A 20,147-nucleotide genomic window follows, 5' to 3' on the forward strand; every position below is an offset into this window, starting at 1 on the left:
CATGGTGAGATGTAATAGATGAGCTCCACAGCCGGAGAGCGATGCGTCTGTTGTTAGTACTATCTGTGGAACCGGGTCCAGGAACGGTCGACCTTTGGAAAGGTTTGCGGTGGTCCACCACTGCAGAGAGCGATGGGTACGACCGTCTACCAACACCAGATCTGTTAATTGACCCTGGGCCTGGTTCCATTGGTGCGCTAAGCACTCTTGGAGAGGACGCATCTGGAGTCTTGCGTTAGGTACTATGAAGATGCAAGAGGCCATCATCCCTATTAGTTGCATGAACACCCGAGCTGGAAGGGAGTTTTGTGCTATGAATTTTGCGCGTAGAGCCTGAATGCCAGGATTGGGGTAGGTGAGCGCTTTTGAGGTGTCTATAGTGGCACCTAGATATTGTTTTATGTGGGATGGTTGGAGAAGGGACTTTTCGTGGTTTACCGTGAAGCCCAGCTGATGAAGTAGCTGGATGGTGGTGTGTGTGTGTTGTACAGACAGATTGTATCAACCAGTCGTCTAGGTATGGGAAGACATGAATGTGTTGTCTTCGCAGATGTGCTGCCACAACTGCTAGGCACTTGGTGAATACTCGTGGTGCGGTTGTGACGCCGAACGGGAGCACTTTGAATTGGTAGTGTTGGCCGTCCACTACAAATCTGAGGTACTTCCTGTGGGCCTTGTGCACTGGAATGTGGAAGTAAGCGTCTTTTAGGTCCAAAGTGATGAGGAAGTCATTTTGGGAAAGTAGCAGAAGTACCTGCTGAAGCGTCACCATATGAAAGTGGTCTGAGTGTATGTATGTGTTTAGGGGCCGAAGGTCTAGGATGGGCCGCAGAGTCTCGTACCTTTTTGGTATGAGAAAATACAGGGAGTACACCCCTATATTTTGTTGGTTGGTTGGAACGTGTTCTATTGCCTCTTTGTCTAGGAGGGAGATTACCTCCTGCTTGAGTAGCCGCAGATGTTCTGGTGACATCGGGCGTTGTCTGGGTGGAATGTTTGGGGGGGTAGATGTTAGTTCTAAGCAGTAGCCTGACCGAATTATTTGTGTTACCCATTTGTCTGAGGTGATGGTAGTCCAGACCGGAAGGAAATGTTGGAGTCTGCCCCCAACCGGAGTGTGATGGTCTGGGGGAAGTGGAGGGAAGTCATTGGGGAGGCGCGGTGGCAGAGCGGGCGGTGTTTGTTTTGCCTCTGCCTTTGTTATTGTTGCCCCTGTAGCCGCCTCTTTGGTAACCCCTTGCAAAGGTGGACTGAGTAGCAGATTTGTATGAAGTGGAAGCGGTGTCTGAGGAGTAGCCTCTGGATGTGCTCCGAAAGGAAGAGCAGCGAAAGGAGCGTCTGGGAGGGTGAGATTGTACTTAGGAGAGACCGAGACACCGACGGAGAGGTAAGCGGCTTTGTCTGTCGGCCCTCGTGGTCTTCGTGCTAATTTTTAGTACTTTAGCGCGCCTTTGTCAGAATTTTACTCGGACAGCGGCGAGCACAATTAGCCTGGCTTTCGCTCGAAACCCGGTCAATGATTAGTTTCCCGACCAACGGGCTCGAGTTGTTTGTTCGTTTGGTTTTCTTAACCACCAGAGGGATTATTTGTTAAATCTTGCATTGTGCTTGAGGTTCCCCTACCTAATTAGTGTATAGTCTCTGAACTCCTATTATGGTTTACATGCCATACGATACATACTGAGCGTGTTTAACCAAGTCACCTTTTTGTGTGAGTAGCTACAACTCTCGTCATTTACACGTCAAACATTATCACCGTGTTGTACGTCTAAGATGAGCCAGAAGTTTAGTCTTGTTACTTGGTAAACAATGAATCACCGGTCAGTGACTATTTGATCTTATTTTGAACCCATTCCCTACTCTCTTTTTGGTGTCTACCTGTTTTTTGCTTCTTGTTTTGAATTCATGGCCTGAATCTTTTAAACCCACTCAACTTTGATCTACGATACATTAAGTGACTCGTATATCTCTCACTGACACGCCTTATATGATTAACTCTTTTTAGGGCGGGGTCTCCTATACCTGAGTTGATTACCGGGTGAGGTCAGAATCTCACACAAGTCAGGTGAGTTGACTGCCTTTCATGTCTGGGCTATGCAATGTGATACTTCAACATTGACAATCAAAGACATTTAACTTATAAGGAAGACTTGAATTAAGGCTTAGCCTACACACCTAGATTATATAGGTCTGTATCTCTTCTTTTTGACAGGAGTGAAGTGCACCCTGCTTGTCCAGAGATCTCACCATACCAGGTTGTATTGTTTGACAACTTGTTTTACATATTTGCTTTTTTGTCACATTTTTGCAGTAGCTATTACAACCTCTGGTCCTGAAGAAAGCCGGGAATAAAATCCCTTCAGGCTTGAAACTAGTCGACCAACTTGAGACGCAACCTATTTGTTAAAAGTTGCCGCTACACACTTTTTTAATTGGATTGGCAGAGAGATGTACATTAAAGTCTTTGTTTCTCCCTCCCAACTCCCTTTTTAACCTTCACATATTTGCACTGCGTTATTATTTTCATCACACGAGACTTGAATGGCCGACCCTGGTCGATTTCTCTTTCTGGCTCTATCTTTACTGTCCAGCTTTGATCTTTGCTACCCAATTTGCCTCTAGGCTTAGAGGAGTAGTAGCAAGATTCAAGGATGACCACGTGTTGACACTGGCCTCTCTTGGCAGTTGATGGAAATCCTATTAATTTCTTTTTCCCTCTTTTTATCTACACCCTAACACTTGACTGTAGGTTGTAGAATTAGTAGACTCTCTGTGTAGCCAGGCAGTGGTTCTTGTCTTTTCGCATAAGTTTTCCCTTTTTTTGACCACCAGTTCTGCTGTGAGTTTTCATTTAATTGCATTGGGGATTTGAACTGTAGCTTGGTCGGTAAACTGTTCCCTTAGACCCTCCTTCTTCCTTCTGGGAGATACCTTTTGAGATTGTAAGGCTCCCATGGATTTTGCCGTGTCAGTGTCCTTTTTCATTTTCTCTAGGGCGTCATCCACTTTGGGGCCAAACAGATGTTCCTGGTCAAAGGGATGGTTGAGGATGGAGGTTTGTACCTCCGGTTTAAAACCTGATATCCTTAGCCAGACATGGCGACGGAGGAGGACACTAGTATTGATAGCCCTAGAGGCTGTGTCTGCTGCATCTAAGGCACAACGTATGGAGGTATTGGTAATTGTTTTGCCCTCCTGAATTATCTCATTGGCCCTAGCTTTGTATTTATCAGGGAGATGGTGCATTATGGCTTCTAGCTAGTCATAATGGGCCCTGTCATACCTTGCTTGTAGCGCTTGTGTATTGGCGATACGCCATATATTGGCCGCTTGAGATGCAGTACGTTTGCCTGATGCGTCCAAGAGTTTAGACTCTTTGTCAGGTGGTGGTGCCTGATGCCTGGGAGTTGGCCCTTTTCCGTGCTGTGGATACCACCAAGGAATCTAGTGAAGCTGGCCCTCTGATGTAGGTGGGGTCTGTTGGGGCGGCTTTATATTTTTTGTCAATGCGCGGGTTAATGACCCTGGCCCTGACTGGGTCCTTAAAGACCTCCGGCGCATGTTTTATAACACCTTTTAAGCATAGGCAATATGGAGGTGGTCCTATGTGTGGTGTCAAATGTATCTAGGAGGAAATCTTCCTCCACAGGGTCGGTATGTAAATCTACCCCGTGGTAGTGTGCCGCCCTTTTCAATAAATGATTGAACCCCAAGGAGTCTTCTGGTGGAGAAGGTCTGGAAGGGTAAAGATCGTCTTGTGGGACGTTAGGGACATCACGGATATTATAATCGTCCCATGGGTCTGGGGATCCTGTGGGAGTGGGGTCCCCTGAAGGTATATCTTGGGGTACATCCCCTATGTCGTCGTATGGATCCCCTTGATCATCATCATCCGGGAATGGGGTGGGGGAATGATGAGGTGGGGAAGGTGGAGGAGGTGGAGGAGGGGAAGGTGGAGGAGGTGGGGAAGGTAGTCTGAAAGGGGAGGTAGCAGAGTCCTTCCTTTTTGGAGGTGGAGGCGGAGCAGGTTTGTCTAACTGTCTCTTTTTGATAGAGAGCATTAAATGTCCAGTTTTGGGATCCTTAGTTAATGTTTTTTGTAAGGGATCCGGTGTAAATAGTTCTGGAGAGGTTGGTTGGTCCATCGGCGCCGAAGGCGTTGGGGCCGTTGATTTTTTAGGCTTGTCGGCACTGGTTCGTTGTTTGGAACCATGCTTGGGAAGCTCCGGTTGTTTAGTAGGCCGGTGGTCTTGTGGGCTTTTGTCGGTACCGAGGATGGGGTCGGTGCTGAGGAGCTGGGTCTCGACCCAGAGTGTTTCAGTGTGGGGCTCGGTGTCGAGGTGGAGGCCGGTTTCTTTTTCGGTGCCGAAGGGTGTTTATCGGCTCCGACGGTGGGCTGGCTCGAGCCCGAGCCGCCTGAAGGCTTAATTGGCTTCTTTACCGGCTCCAAAGGTGCGGTGTGGTAAGCAGTGTCTTTGGTCTTGCTTAGGCCCGTAGGCGAAGGCGTGACCAAAGCTTTTTTCGGTGCCGGCGAGGGTGTGGGGGGGGGGGGGGGACAAGAGTAGTACTCACGACCCTCTGTGCCGGAGTGATGTCCTCCACATCTGAATCGTCGGCTTCGGAGGCGCTGACGAGTCCCTCGTCGGTGTGGTGTTCTTCTGGAGCGTTGACGCCTTCCCCGAAGATGTCGGCCGGGATCGCCGTCGAAGAGTGTGCCATGGTTCTTCTGGCTCTTCAGTCCCGAATCGTTTTCTTGGACCGGAAGGATTTACACGCCGGACAGTCTCGAGCCTCGTGTTCAGGGGAGAGGCAGAGGTTGCACACCTCGTGGAGATCGGTGTGGGGGAATTTTGACCCACATCGAGGACACTTTTTAAATGGAGTCCTTTCCATTAGCCAGGACCGGAGCTTGGGTAGGCCCGAAGGCCGTCGTCGAGGACTGGAACCGAAGGTCTTGCCGATGAGAGGCGCGTCGAGTGGGGAGATCGCGATCGAAAACAATACCGCGAATTGGGGTGAGGATTGCACGTCGATCGTCGAACTGGAAGCTGTTCGGAACCGGGAGCGCGAAGATTACAACCGAGCCCAATGGCGGAAAAAAACAATCTGAGGATGGAGCCGAAGCCTATGCACAATACGATCCAAGGGAGGAGTCACCGAACTCGTGCCTTCCAAAGACTTTCCAAGAGGAAAAACAAACTGCAAACATCCGGGCCCAACACCAGATGGCGATCTATGCACAAGTGTGTAATCTGCAGCTCATATGCCTCGAACAAGTGTTTTAAGAACAGCCTGGCCTACTGAAGCTTGTTGCTTCGCCTGCACATCTACACAATAGTGTTTAGTGAAGGTGTGTGGTAGACCATGTTGCTGCCTTACAAACATCTTCTAGGGGAATGTTCCCTAAGAATGCCGTAGAAGCCCCTAGTTTGCGTGTTGAGTGCGCTCTTGGGGGAATTGTCAATGTGCGTTTAGCTTTTTGGTAGCATATTTGAATGCATTTAACTATCCACCTGGCAATTCCGGCTTTGGAGATGGGATTGCCTTTATGAATGGGGGAAAAAGCTACGAACAATTGGTTTGTTTTCCTGAATGGTTTAGTTCCATCAATGTAATAACGTATAGCTCTTTTGACATCAAGTGTGTGAAGAGCTCTCTCTGCTACGGAATCTGGGTTTTGGAAAAACACTGGTAACTCTACAGATTCATTAAGGTGAAAAGCAGAGATTACTTTGGGAAGAAACTTTGGATTTGTCCTAAGAACCACCTTGTTGTGATGTATTTGTAAGAATGGTTCTTGTATGGTTAAAGCCTGGATCTCAGTCACTCTCCTGAGAGAGGTGCGACAAGGAAAGCTACTTTCCATGTAAGGAACTGCAGTTCACATTTGTGTAGAGGTTCAAATGGGGGACCCATGAGTCGAGTAAGGACAATGTTTAGATTCCATACTGGAGAGGGTGGCAGTGTAGGAGGAATTATTATTTTAAGGCCTTCCATAAAGGCTTTGAAAGCGGGTACTCTAAACAATGACAAATGTTGTGTGTTTTGTAGGTAAGCAGCAAGGGCAGCCAGATGTAATCTTCTAGATGAGTATGCTAAATTGCATCTTTGTAGATGCAGCAAATAATAAATGATGTTTTGAATTGAAGCATGTAGCGGGTCAATGTTGTTATTGCTGTAAATAACAAATCTTTTCCATTTAGCTGCATAGCAAGCTCTAGTAGTAGGGCATCTGGCTTCTTTAATAATGTTCATACAGTCGGTGGGAGGCTGAGGTAACCGAACTCTAGGACTTCAGTAGCCAGATTGCTAGATTCAGTTCTGCTGGATCTGGGGGCCTTATCTCTCCATGGTTCTACATCAGCAGGGTTGGGTAGACACAGTTTTTGGTGCGGAACTACTGAGAGTTCGAGGAGTGTTGTGAACCATGGTTGCCATGCCCATGTGGGAGCAACTAGGATCACTTTGAGAGACTGTTGTTTGAGCTTGCGTACTACTAGTGGAATGAGCGGAAGTGGCGGAAAAGCGTACCCAAATCTGTCTGACTAGTTCATCCATATCGCATTGCCCTTGGACAACGGGTGTGGGAACCTGGCGGCGAAGGTTAGGCATTTTGCGTTTTCGGGAGTGGCCAACAGATCTATGTCTGGGTGGCCCCACATCTGGAAAAAGTACTGAAGAACTTGCGGATGAAGTTCCCATTCGTGTAGCTGCTGAGTGTGACGACTTAACAGATCTGAAATCTGATTGTTCACTCCTAGAAGGTGTTCTGCCAGAAGATGTATGTTCTGTGGAATGGCCCATCTCCATATGCTTTGCGCTAGATGAGATAGCTGCAAAAAAATGTGTCCCTCCTTGTTTCTGTATGTAATACATTGCTGTAATATTGTCGGTGCGGACTAGGACAGTCTTGTTGAGAAGATGTGCTTGGAATTACTTTAACGCTAGAAATATTTCCAGTAATTCTAGGTGATTGATGTGGAGCACTTTTTGTTGAGTGCTCCACCTGCCCTGAATTGTGTGGTTTAGGAGATGGGCTCCCCAGCCGATGAGTGATGCGTCCGCTGTTAGCACTATCTGTAGAACTGGCTCTAGGAACGTCCGCCCTCTGGAAAGGTTTTGTGTGTTCCACCACTACAGAGAGCGATGTGTGCGGCTGTCCACCAACACCAGATCTGTAAGCGGACCTTGAGCCGGGTTCCACTGACGTGCTAAGCATTCCTGTAGAGGGCGCATCTGAAGTCTTGTGTGAGGTACAATGAAAATGCAAGAGGCCATCATTCCTATGAGCTGCATAAACACTCGAGCTGGGAGAGAATGTTGGGGTTGAAATTTTATGATGAGGGTTTGCATACTGGCTATCCTGGTTGGATTGGGTTATGCTAGAGCTTTGGAAGTGTCTATTGTGGCTCCTAGATACTGATGGAGGTAGGAGGGCTGAAGATGCGACTTGGTGAAGTTTACCGTGAACCCCAAGTCGTGTAGTAGCTGAATTGTTTGGCAAGTGTGGTGAACACACTGGCTGTATGACTTGGCTTTTATTAGTCAGTCGTCCAGGTATGGAAACACATGGATCTGCTGCCTTCGCAGGTGTGCTGCTACCACCGCAAGACACTTTGTGAATACCCTGGGTGCTGTGGTGACTGAATGGGAGAACCTTGAACTGATAGTGTTGGCCGTCCACTGCAAACCTTAGATTTTTCCTCTGAGCAGGGTGTATGGGAATATGGAAGTAGGCGTCCTTGAGGTCTAATGTGGCAAGGAAGTCGCCTTGTTGAAGCAGTGGAAGGACTTGTTGAAGAGTGATCGTGTGAAAATGATCTAACTGTATGTAGAAATTGAGAGGTCTGAGGTCCAGTATTGGTATGGGAGTAGACCCCTGTTCCTTGATGCTTTATAGGGACTGGCTCTATTGCATGCTTTTGAAGCAGTGAGAGAACCGCCTATTTGAGGAGCGTCAGATGTTTTGCAGACATCGGACGTTGTTTGGGCGGTATGTTGGGGGGAGTTGCAGTAAGTTCCAGGCAGTAACCATACTGGATCATTTCTCTTACCCACCTGTCTGTAGTGATGGAATTCCAGACAAGTAGGAACTGTGAGAGTCTCCCTCTGACCGGAGTGGAATGGTCTGGAGGGAAGTCACTGTTTGTTAGTGGGAGAGGTGCGAGTGTTGTTACCTCGGCCTCTTCCTTTATTTCCCCTGTACCCTCCTCTAAAATATCCCCCATTGGGGGATGTTTGTGTAGGGTTTTTATAGGAGGAAGAAGCAGTGTCTGTACTGATGGTTTTGGATGCGCCTCTATATTTTTTCTAAAGCTGTATCCACAGCCGGGCCAAAACGTTGTTCCTGATTGAACAGTTGATTCAGGATAGTCGTTTGCACTTCCTGTTTGAACCCAGAAATGCGCAACCTGGCATGCCTTCTTAATAACACACTAGTGTTGATTGATCTAGATGCAGTATCTGCTGCATGAGGGTCTCAAGTTTGTGATAGTGAGCCCGGCCATATCTGGCTTGTGCATTAGCTATCCTCCAGTGATTAGCTGCCTGGGAGGCAACTCGTTTGCCTGAAGCATCTAGTAATTTCGACTCTTTGTTAGGAGGCGGAGATTCACCAGAGGTTTGAGAGTTTGCACGCTTCCTAGCATTGGACATTACCAAGGAACCTAAGGGGAGTTGGCCTTTAATGCAGGTGGGATCATTAGGGGCAGGTTTATATTTTTTAATCAATCCGAGGATTGAGAATTCTGGTCCTGACTGGGTCTTTGAATACGTCTGGAGCATGTTTGATGACACCTTTGAGCATGGGCAGTGTTTGTACTGTCTTTTGTGACTGAGCAAAAGTGTTCACTAGGAAGTCTTCCTTTGTGGGGTCTGAATGCATTTCGACGCCATGATATTGGGCTGCCCTATCAATAAGCTGACTAAACCCGATGTTGTCATCTGGGGGAGATGGCCTAGTCTGGTATGCATCTGGATCAGGAAGATCTGGAGGATCTACAGGGACATTGTAGTCGTCCCATGGATCTGGTGGTATGTCAGTGTCATCATCAGGATCATCATCAGGATCAGTGAAAGGGTCATTATTTCCTGCCTCACCCCCTAGGTCATCATCATCCTGCGGTGGTGGTGAATATGGGGGAAGTATGGGAGACTTTGGAGGAGAGAAAGGCTTAGTAGGAAGAACAGAAGAGGGTCTTAAAGGTGAAGTTGCACAGTCTCTTTTCTTCACAGGCACCTCAGGGATGTGTGGAGTGTCCAATTTCCTCTTCTTGTACAGAATGCTGACAAAATGGCCTGTCTTAGGGTCCACATGGAGAGTTTTTTGTTTTCGGATCGATGGGATCTGGCAGAAATAGTTCTTCCTCTTCGATGATAGCTTTCGGCGCCGATTTTTTCGGTTCCGATCGTGGTTTAGATTTTGGATCTGGAGCCATAGAAGGCGTTTTTGTCGTGTCCGAAATCTTTTTCAGATCGGAAGGTTTTCGAGGTGCCCTCGGATCAGAGGCCTTTTGTTCTTTGGGTGCCGAGGTGCTCGGTGCCGAGGCCTTTTTGCAGACAGCGGGAGTAGGATGTGCTCCCGTTTTTGGTGCAGACTATGTTTTTGGTACGTTCAACAGGAGTATCACCCATAAACCACGTTGCGATATGGGTATATATGAGAGAATAAACAACAATATCACAAATGGTATAATTATGAGAGACGGTTTAGACTGAGCATGTCAAAGAAAATTGCAGAGCAGAAAAAGGAAGACTCTTGGTCATTGATTTTTTGGGAAGTGCACAAGGCATCATATATTTTAAATATAATCAAGTACAGTTGTATCAGCACTGTAGGCAAGGAAATGCAGACATCGGACGTTGTTTGGGCGGTATGTTGGGGGGAGTTGCAATAAGTTCCAGGCAGTAACCATACTGGATCATTTGTCTTACCCACCTGTCTGTAGTGATGGAATTCCAGACAAGTAGGAACTGTGAGAGTCTCCCTCTGACCGGAGTGGAATGGTCTGGAGGGAGTGGAGGGAAGTCACTGTTTGTTAGTGGGAGAGGTGCGAGTGTTGTTACCTCGGCCTCTTCCTTTATTTCCCCTGTACCCTCCTCTAAAATCTCCCCCATTGGGGGATGTTTGTGTAGGGTTTTTATAGGAGGAAGAAGCAGTGTCTGTACTGATGGTTTTGGATGCGCATCTATATTTTTTCTAAAGCTGTATCCACAGCCGGGCCAAAACGTTGTTCCTGATTGAACAGTTGATTCAGAATAGTCGTTTGCACTTCCTGTTTGAACCCAGAAATGCGCAACCTGGCATGCCTTCTTAATAACACACTAGTGTTGATTGATCTAGATGCAGTATCTGCTGCATGAGGGTCTCAAGTTTGTGATAGTGAGCCTGGCCATATCTGGCCTGTGCATTAGCTATCCTCCAGTGATTAGCTGCCTGGGAGGCAACTCGTTTGCCTGAAGCATCTAGTAATTTCGACTCTTTGTCAGGAGGCGGAGATTCACCAGAGGTTTGAGAGTTTGCACGCTTCCTAGCATTGGACATTACCAAGGAACCTAAGGGGAGTTGGCCTTTAATGCAGGTGGGATCATTAGGGGCAGGTTTATATTTTTTATCAATCCGAGGATTGAGAATTCTGGTCCTGACTGGGTCTTTGAATACGTCTGGAGCATGTTTGATGACCTTTGAGCATGGGAAGTGTTTGTACTGTCTTTTGTGACTGAGCAAAAGTGTTCACTAGGAAGTCTTCCTTTGTGGGGTCTGAATGCATTTGGACGCCATGATATTGGGCTGCCCTATCAATAAGCTGACTAAACCCGATGTTGTCATCTGGGGGAGATGGCCTAGTCTGGTATGCATCTGGATCAGGAAGATCTGGAGGATCTACAGGGACATTGTAGTCGTCCCAAGGATCTGGTGGTATGTCAGTGTCATCATCAGGATCATCATCAGGATCAGTGAAAGGGTAATTATTTCCTCCCCCACCCCCTAAGTCATCATCATCCTGCGGTGGTGGTGAATATGGGGGAAGTATGGGAGACTTTGGTGGAGAGAAAGGCTTGGTAGGAAGAACAGAAGAGGGTCTTAAAGGTGAAGTTGCACAGTCTCTTTTCTTCACAGGCACCTCAGGGATGTGTGTAGTGTCCAATTTCCTCTTCTTGTACAGAATGCTGACAATATGGCCTGTCTTAGGGTCCACATGGAGAGTTTTTTGTTTTCGGATAGATGGGATCTGGCAGAAATAATTCTTCCTCTTCGATGATAGCTTTCGGCGCTGATTTTTTCGGTTCCGATCGTGGTTTAGATTTTGGGTCCGGAGCCATAGAAGGGGTTTTTGTCGTGTCCGAAATCTTTTTCAGATCGGAAGGTTTTCGAGGTGCCCTCGGATCAGAGGCCTTTTGTTCTTTGGGTGCCGAGGTGCTCGGTGCCGAGGCCTTTTTGCAGACAGCGGGAGTAGGATGTGCTCCCGTTTTTGGTGCAGACTATGTTTTTGGTACGTTCAACAGGAGTATCACCCATAAACCACGTTGCGATATGGGTATATATGAGAGAATAAACAACAATATCACAAATGGTATAATTATGAGAGAAGGTTTAGACTGAGCATGTCAAAGAAAATTGCAGAGCAGAAAAAGGAAGACTCTTGGTCGTTGATTTTTTGGGAAGTGCACAAGGCATCATATATTTTAAATACAATCAACTATACTCTGACTTCAATGATGCATGTACCCACTCCCTATACATCTGACATGATCCCTGTTGGTCTGTAGCAGTTGCCGACTTTCATTTTTATGTCCTTTCACATTTATTGCGATCGCATATACTAATGTTTATAGAACTGTACCTTGACTTCAATTGTACATGTACCCACTCCCTATACATCCGAGAGGATTCTTGCCATCACCAGATGTCCGATTTTCTTTTTATGTGCCTTCTCCCCTTCCCCCCCTCCTCCTTTTTCCACGCCCTTCTTGTGCTTCCGTAATCATTGCGAGATAATTTGTCCACAACCAGTTGCCTTCCGAAAATAACAATTGTAATTGTATATCTATCGTCAATGCCAGTGTTGTACTCCCGCATATTGCAAATAATTTCTTAAGCTCTCTGGTACGCTCTAGTTCTTTTTATGTAATTCTTTGTATACCTTCTTTCCCTCCCTCCCCAATCACCTTCACAGCCCACACACGCCCACCTGCCTCCTGCGGTCACATGACCCGGAAGTTTCACTCGTACTCCTTTTAGGAGAGTACGCTCTCGCCACCACTTTACCGGCATTCATTGCCACGGTGAGTCGCCAGCTCCGGCACCCCCGCCATCGACTGAATTAAATTTTCATACCAAGTAAGTCCCACTCCGTCGCACTCTCTTCAACCCGCCCGATACCGGCTGCCATTGCCCTTCCACAAGCCCCTTGCCTACCCTTTTTTTCCTTCTCAGCGTCTTTCCACCGGAACTTCGAACCGTGTTGGACCCACTCCGGCTTCTATGATCCATACTCTCGAGATTCATATCCGGTCACTCTCCCACACGTACACTGAAGCTTTTGCTCAGGTAACTCCTGCTCCTTCTTTACCTCACGCTCTCCCTGCTACGTTCCTCCTTGACTTCCTGTCCTCCCCTTGCTTCCCCAGCTCCCCCTGGCATTCCTGCTATAACTGACAAACGGACTACTTACCAGCCATCACTTAGATGACCCCCACGGCTCTTAACATACCTCGTGGAATTTTACACCACCAGGTAATCCTTGCGCACAATGCGCACCTCGCCATGTTCCCTTCCTGGTAACTCCTACTTCACTGTCAACCACTTGTGATTACACCAAACGTACTCCTCCCCTTCCCTTTTTTCCCCCTTCCTTTTCCCCCCTCGCCTTCCTGTCTTTCTCCGTTTTCACCATTCTTGTTCACCACACTCGACACTCTCCCCTTCCCCCGACATCCTTCCTTCTCTCCCCCGTGCAGCACCGTTTCAAAACAACAACCCGGTCCTGAAGATGATCCTGATCTAAAGGATCGAAACGCCGTCGACCATTCAGCGCCACATTACAGCGCATTGTTTACCATGGTTCCACCAAATGATTATAAAATTTGTTGAAAGCAATATCTGAACCATCCTTCACTGTATATATTTTTTCACCTTGCGCCTTTCTGGCTGTAACACACATTGCCACTTGCGTCGCCACTTGTCTTGCCACTTGCACTTTTTAGCACCAAGTTCAATGTCGGGTTGTTTTTATGCATTTCCTTGCCTACAGTGCTGATACAACTGTACTTGATTATATTTAAAATGTATGATGCCTTGTGCACTTCCCAAAAAATCAATGACCAAGAGTCTTCTTTTTTCTGCTCTGCAATGTTCTTTGACATGCTCAGTCTAAACCGTCTCTCATAATTATACCATTTGTGATATTGTTGTTTATTCTCTCATATATACCCATATCGCAACGTGGTTTATGGGTGATACTCCGGTTTAAGGTAACAAGATTGTGAGCAGCTGCTGAGCTGCGAGAGTTGGTCCTTTCTTGGGATCTCTACTTTGACTAATTTAGTTGTCCACTTGTTGCCATTTTTTGGCATTAAGTATGTCTAAGGAGACTCTTTCTTACTCAGAGGAATATATTCAACGTATCCTCGGGGGCCCCTCCCTTTTCTCTGGGACCCCCCCTACCCCTTCCACCACCACACCCTCCAACACCTCTCGTACACTACTAGATAAACTAGAAAAACTAAAGAAAAAACAGATCAGAACAGAAATACATGCCCGAATGCTCACTGAATACCTTAAATCAGGAGTAATCCCACTAGTCTTACAGATTAGACATACACCAGCCATATTTACCCAAGACCCTAAATTTCGGACTGGCTTCAGCCATCTAGCGACTACTTGCTCACGCCACTTGATGGTACACGGATCGACGCAGCTATAGAGCACAGCCGCAAAGAATTAGAGCTTTTTGTTTTTCGGGTGGGGTTGGAACAGGGGCAGTTGTACTCACTCGTTGACCTGGAGTGATGTGGTCGGAGTTATCTGCTTTGGATACGATGTCGAGATCCTCTGAATCCTCCGCCTCTGGAACGTCGGGGCCTTCATCGAAGATGTCCTCTGGCACCGGAGCAGCCTGTTGCACCATAACGGGTCGTCGAGCCCAGCGATCACGGATAGACTTCTTGGACCGAAAGGAAGCGCAGGCTTGACAATTCTTCTCCTCGTGCTCGGGCGAGAGACAGAGGTTGCAAACCTTGTGTTAGTCACTGTGTGGGAATTAATCTCCACACCGGGGGTATTTTTCAAATGGAGTCCTTTCCATTAGCCGTAGGCTCGAATGGGCTCGAATGGCATCGATAGGCCCTGTGGCCCACGTCGACGACCGGAATAGAGTATGTGAGCTAGCTCGTTGAAAAGCACGCGAGCGAAAACAATATCGTAGAGTTTGCGATGGTTTGCGCGTCGAAAGGTTTGAAAACACGGTACCGATCTGGAGCGCTGAAGTTACATCCGAACCAGATGGCGGAAAAAAACAATCTGAGGATGGAGTCGATGCCCATGCGCACTCTCGTCCAAGGGAGGAGTCACCTATCTCGTGACTAGAAAGACTTCTTCCAAGACAACAACAAGGTGCAAGCATCCGAGCCCAACACCAGATGGCGATCTATGCACAGTGTGAATTCTGCAGCTCATATGCTTCGAACATATATTATTTAAGTAGAGGAAAGCAAAATGCAGGGGCTTTGCAGTACACATGCAGCCTTCCCATTTCCATCCTTATGTAACTCAGTGTCATTAGGGCTTCAGAAGGAGGGAGGGGTGAATGCTGTTGAGCTTCTGGGTCTCCCTGGCTTGGATGAACTATGAACTACAAAAACCAGTTCAGCCATGCTGTGAATGTACGACAGCTAACAGCCGTGTCCCTGTGCATGGTTGTTAGATGTAGAACATTTACAGCTGTTAAAGAAAGGCTTTGGAGCACAGGGGGGATTTTAACCCCCTCGGGCTCCGAGAGGCCTTTGTGTTTTTTAATTAGAACATTCTGCCCTCATGGAGTGGAATGTTCTATAGCTTTATAGAACACAGTTGCTGGGCTATACCGGTCATTAAAGGCCCGCTCCTTTGTTTAAGGCCTGAGCCAATGAAACAGGCCCTTTATAGGCTGGTATAAACCGCTACGGCAGGCTATAAAGCTATATTAAGTATAAGGGACGCCAAAAAATGAAGGTCCTTGTTGAATTTCTATTGGCCACAACCTGAGTCTTGAATGTTGAGAAGGAAGATAACAAATCAGTTGCATATTTGCAACTATGATTTCCACTCTCTTCTTTGCAAGGAAGCTATCTTCCAGATGACCAACATCATGCTAGCCATATCAATCAGTGCTTTCATCCGAGTTTGTTTCCCTTCACATGACCCGTGAACTTTGCTCCGCTCAGCAAGCTAGTTTCTTCTCCTTTGTTTATGTTCACCATCCCAATGTTTATCTGTGCCACCATCTTAGTGTTATGCTTGATAACTGGTATGTACCTTGGTGCAAAAATGCAAATAAAACTGTTAAAAACAAAAACCTGGTCTTTCACAGAGTTTGTAACATTTAAAGTTGGGGAGGAATGAAAATAGCTTCATGAAGATTTCAATTTGTAAAGTATCTTATAGGTACTCTGCAGATGGACCTTTACCTGTGCAGCCTCAAGATTGAAATAGAAAGTAAAGGTACTGCTGCTCATCCTTCAGAAGCGAGAGGCGCAGAAGGTACTGCCAAACATACGAATATCCAATTAGGGTAAGATCCAAGGTAAATGTAGTTCAGAATGGAGTAGCAACTCGTTAAGAAATGTCTAAAAATAAATGCAATGCGTTTAATTGCAGTAAAAGCCTGAGTCCCTGCAGTAGCCAAGGCGGTAAAAGTGTGATTGAAATTACTAGGGTTAGGGTAGTTTAGGACACGACAAATTGAAAATACAAGCAGAACGGAGCGCTTGAATGCTCTAAAAATCCTTGTCACAAAATTCAGCTCCGTAAAAAATTCTTATTTGAGTCTATGAAAAGATACTTTATTGGTCATTTTAGCACAATGTACAAAATAGATTTTAAAGTGATGAAGATGCTCGTGCCAGCATCTCCAATTTGGCCCTCCTTTTTTTTTTTTTTTTTTAATTCTTTTTTTTCTCCATTTTGTGATAACACGGCGGGCCCTCCATTCTTTAAATAAATACAAATAAATCTATAAGAACTGATGTGAAATCGTTAGTTCTACAAATCCTGCAGAAAACATAATAATAAAAAAATCCAGAAATTCCTTTCCAGAAAGATGAAGGAACTAATTTATTGAAGGAAAAAAAATCACCATGAATTAATGTAAGATGGAGTTTTTATTTTACTGAAAAAATAATTTATGTGAATCCTCTAGGATAGAAAATCTATTTAACTAGCATTGTCTTGTATTTACTGGGTAGAAGGCCAGAAAAATTAGGCACACTTTTTAGAGCAATTTAGAAAGCTAGATATTTGAAGCATTACACTACTGACTAAGCGACTGCACAAAACATAGCAAATAAAACATACAACACGACAATTCTAGGTTCCCATTCATGTGACATTGAACACAAACATCACTTTAAAGATCAATACTTTTGATTCACCGCTCTCTGCAAAACAGCTGTCAAGGCTTCTCTGCATGTGACACAAAGAACTAAAACCTAAACTTAACTTAAAGCTGCTGAAAATGTGTATGCTTTATTTAGTGCTTCGCACAAATATATTTTGAAACTTATGGTGCCTGGGGAGACTTTAAGTAAGAACAAATTACTGATTTTGTGCGGAGTAAACTTCTGCAATTAATAGAAAATCAATGTATATCGAATATAATAACTAAGGCCTAATGAAGAGAACAACATTTTAGAAAGCAAGGTCTACCACTAGTTGGCCTAACTAAGTATAGAACTATTATGCTAAAGAACTATCATGCTAATCAGAGTCAAGTCTCTATCATGACATTACAGAAAAGGAATATTAATAGTAAAACTCTGAAACGCAGCACAAGTATATAAAGAAGAGGAACAAAAGAAATAGCTGGAATCTTTGGCAGGGTTCTATTTGTAAGACTGGAAGCATGTTGACAATATGCCCAAGAAAGGTTTTAAGGTAGGGATTACAAAAGAAACTTAATTTGAATTAATAATGGAGAACAAAACTGCATAATCTGCATGCTGCCGTGCTTCACCTTCTCTTAACGACATAATGAAGAGAACTCAACTGACCTGCAAACACAGAAGAATGCTACAATTCATTTTTTGTGTGGATCTACTCCCTCACTGTGCAAATTTAGCATGGTTGATTGGTGAATTTATACAGTGCGTAGTTACCATAGGTGTCTTGTTGCTGGAAAACATAGTATGTTAATGAAAGAAAACAATATTTAAGGAGCTGAGCTAAAAACATAAATTAAATAATGTCCGATATACTTGGTTCAAGCCTTTTTGGTTATATTCAGGATTAAGTTTCAGGTAATATAACATGACCTTTTTTACTGTGATTATATAGTAAAATTACTGAAAAGGTTTGATTTTCTTTTCTTTTACTCAAACCCCATACAACAGTGCATTGAATTTTTCACATTTTGGTTGCATTGCATTTTGATCAGGTTATAACGTACGTCCATGATGAATAACTTGAAGACTACAAGACAAAATTTGGAAGGATTCTTAATTTGTCAATAACGAACCCTAGTTTTTCCAACCAAGCACCTACATTTTTTAATTTGTTTGCTTGCCACTGAGGCTTAATGAAGTCAATGTGTTACCTGGGCACTGAGCACAACCAGAATGTTTATAAAATTAGAGGTTCTTCTAGTTACTACAGAATTGGATAATTCAGGAGAAGGAAGCCGTCTAATGCATGCACATATTCAAGTCCCAAAGCTAAGTGAAAGTTGTGTAGCTGTAAAAAAAGGCTTTGATAAGTCATTACAAATAATTGACATTGTCACAAAGCTAATGTAGAGGTTGATCTGCCAATTTTACTTTTGCAACTCAAAAACCAACAGATATGTACACAAAACAAAAACCAAACATTACCAATGAAATGTAAGGGATGCTAAAATACTGTTACATTTCCTTTACATTTTATGTAACTAAACACTTTGAACATTTTTTTTTGTGCGTTAACGTCTGATAGGAAAATATGTACAGGGAGAAAAATAAATGACATTAAAAAGTAATGCTTAATGATGGGCAAGAAACACTTTCGGGCGTAAAGGAATATTACATGTGGTGAATAGTCATGTCAAAAGGTTTCTTGTTGTAATTGAAAACTCTAGAGTTAAGATACAGCATAATGAAATTGTATATTTCTTGAAAAAGTTACTAGAAATAGGCAACAACGATTTTTACAATACATATCAGCAGAAATCATCTCTAGGTGAAGCATCTTTTATACACATATACAAAATTTAGAAGGCAATATACACAATCACAGTGAGGACATTGGCAGATGTACCAATTAAAGTACATAGCAGCTTTCAAGGAGAGCAATGCTACACAGAAAGCATAGCTGACCTGTCAAATAATGAACACCCAAGGTTCCCTGAAACAGGAATACAGTGCAAAAAAGAAAAGCAACATGCGCTTTGATACAAACAGCAATTTATGGCTAATGGCTGACATAACTGTAGTAACAATGACTTGTAAGCTGCTGTGCAAAATTTTCTATGGGATCCGTTTCTCTTTATACCATTCCACAAATTCATCCAACAACACTGGCCCTGTTGAGAAAGAGTTATATATGTTTTAAAAATCAGTATTGCAGTATAAATCAACGTATATGACCAACCCACGTCCTAGGGACAACATTATTCCATCACTACCACAATAGAACCTGATGCACATCTATTGCTTTAAGATTCAAAAGTATTTCATTCCAGCTTGTATAAAATCTAGATACCTGAAAAGACAACCATTCAAGGTATGAAGGTCCCCCTTCTATTGTAATGGAATCAATTTAACTAGACCTGAGAGCTGATAATATATCAAGAAAGAAAAATTGCACAATGTTTTTTCCCCAATTTCTGATAACATTTGAGAACTGTTTCTGAAAAAGGTGCACACATCTATAGTTATCATATCAAGCTCTAAATGTATTTAATTTTGAAGTTCAAGTCTAGTACAATTTTGTGCTTCAATATTTACTCTCTAGCGCAGAAAAATCTTGAAATCACTGCCTCAGTATCCTTGAGAGTCCTTCGATGTAGGGAGTAGAAGTTGTATACAGATAAAAACAAATACTGCACCTGAGAAGGGGTAAGATCAGACTAAAATGCACTCAAATAAACAATTAAATATTCTAACTTACATGCTCCATCTTCATCATAGTTGCTGAGGTCAAGATTTATTGTTCGACTAAACTCTAACACATTGCACCATTGGTCCTTGTTGATCACTTTATACTTTGATTGCTGTTTAAAGCAAATATATAAAATGAATAAAACAGAAAGGACATACATTCAGACTTATAAACCAGACATTAAAAAAACATACAAGAAGATATAAACATTTTGAAATAATTGTAAAGTTTTATTAAAAATTAATATGAAAATGTAAGGCACTCAAGTGCATTTAAGGCCATACACAATTACGGATGCTAATATAGATCTTGTTAATTATCAATTAACCCAGGGTTTAAGACAGTGGCTTCCACTTCCAGTAAACAAGTAGCCCTCTCAAGCCAAAAATTTATTCTGTCCACGTTTTAAAATGGTAATAGGCGACAGAGGTACCAAAATGAACCTATGTTTTTTTGTGTGAAAAATTTTAAAAACACTATACGATACTAGATTTTGTAAATATAGTGTACTAAAGTGTACTTTACAATTTTTACACATTTAAATCGACTGAAAAAAGGGTACAGAGGAGCGTGTTAATTGGACAAGTTACTTACCTTCAGTAACGCCTTATCTGGTAGAGACATGATCTAGCCGCAGATTTCTAACCTTTGAACTTCCAGGCATCAGGCAGAATCCAGAAGATTTTGATAGCAGTACCCCTGCGTGCCGATCGGTGGGGTTGGTCGACTCTGGGTGACATCGTAAGTGTCGGGCTGACGTCACTACTTTTTACGACTTTCCACGCCTGAAGCGCGGAGCCATGAAGTGAGTCACCGTATT

At 44.2% G+C, this 20,147-nt stretch overlaps 1 protein-coding gene across 1 annotated transcript in view; it reads right to left on the bottom strand.

Moving 5' to 3' along the window:
- Positions 1-17,985: 17,985 nt before the first annotated feature.
- DCUN1D4 (defective in cullin neddylation 1 domain containing 4) overlaps positions 17,986-20,147 on the bottom strand; it is a 455,220-nt gene continuing 453,058 nt past the window's right edge. Inside the window, exons 10-11 of the mRNA XM_085642111.1 lie at positions 19,337-19,439; positions 17,986-18,749 (exon numbers count right to left, since the gene is read on the bottom strand). Coding sequence (XP_085498237.1) covers positions 18,694-18,749; positions 19,337-19,439 — 159 coding nt within the window. The 3' untranslated portion in view covers positions 17,986-18,693. The remainder of the gene's footprint in view (positions 18,750-19,336; positions 19,440-20,147) is intronic.

This window comes from Triturus cristatus, chromosome 2_2, assembly GCF_964204655.1.
Source record: "Triturus cristatus chromosome 2_2, aTriCri1.1, whole genome shotgun sequence".
Classification (NCBI taxonomy): Eukaryota; Metazoa; Chordata; class Amphibia; order Caudata; family Salamandridae; genus Triturus; species Triturus cristatus.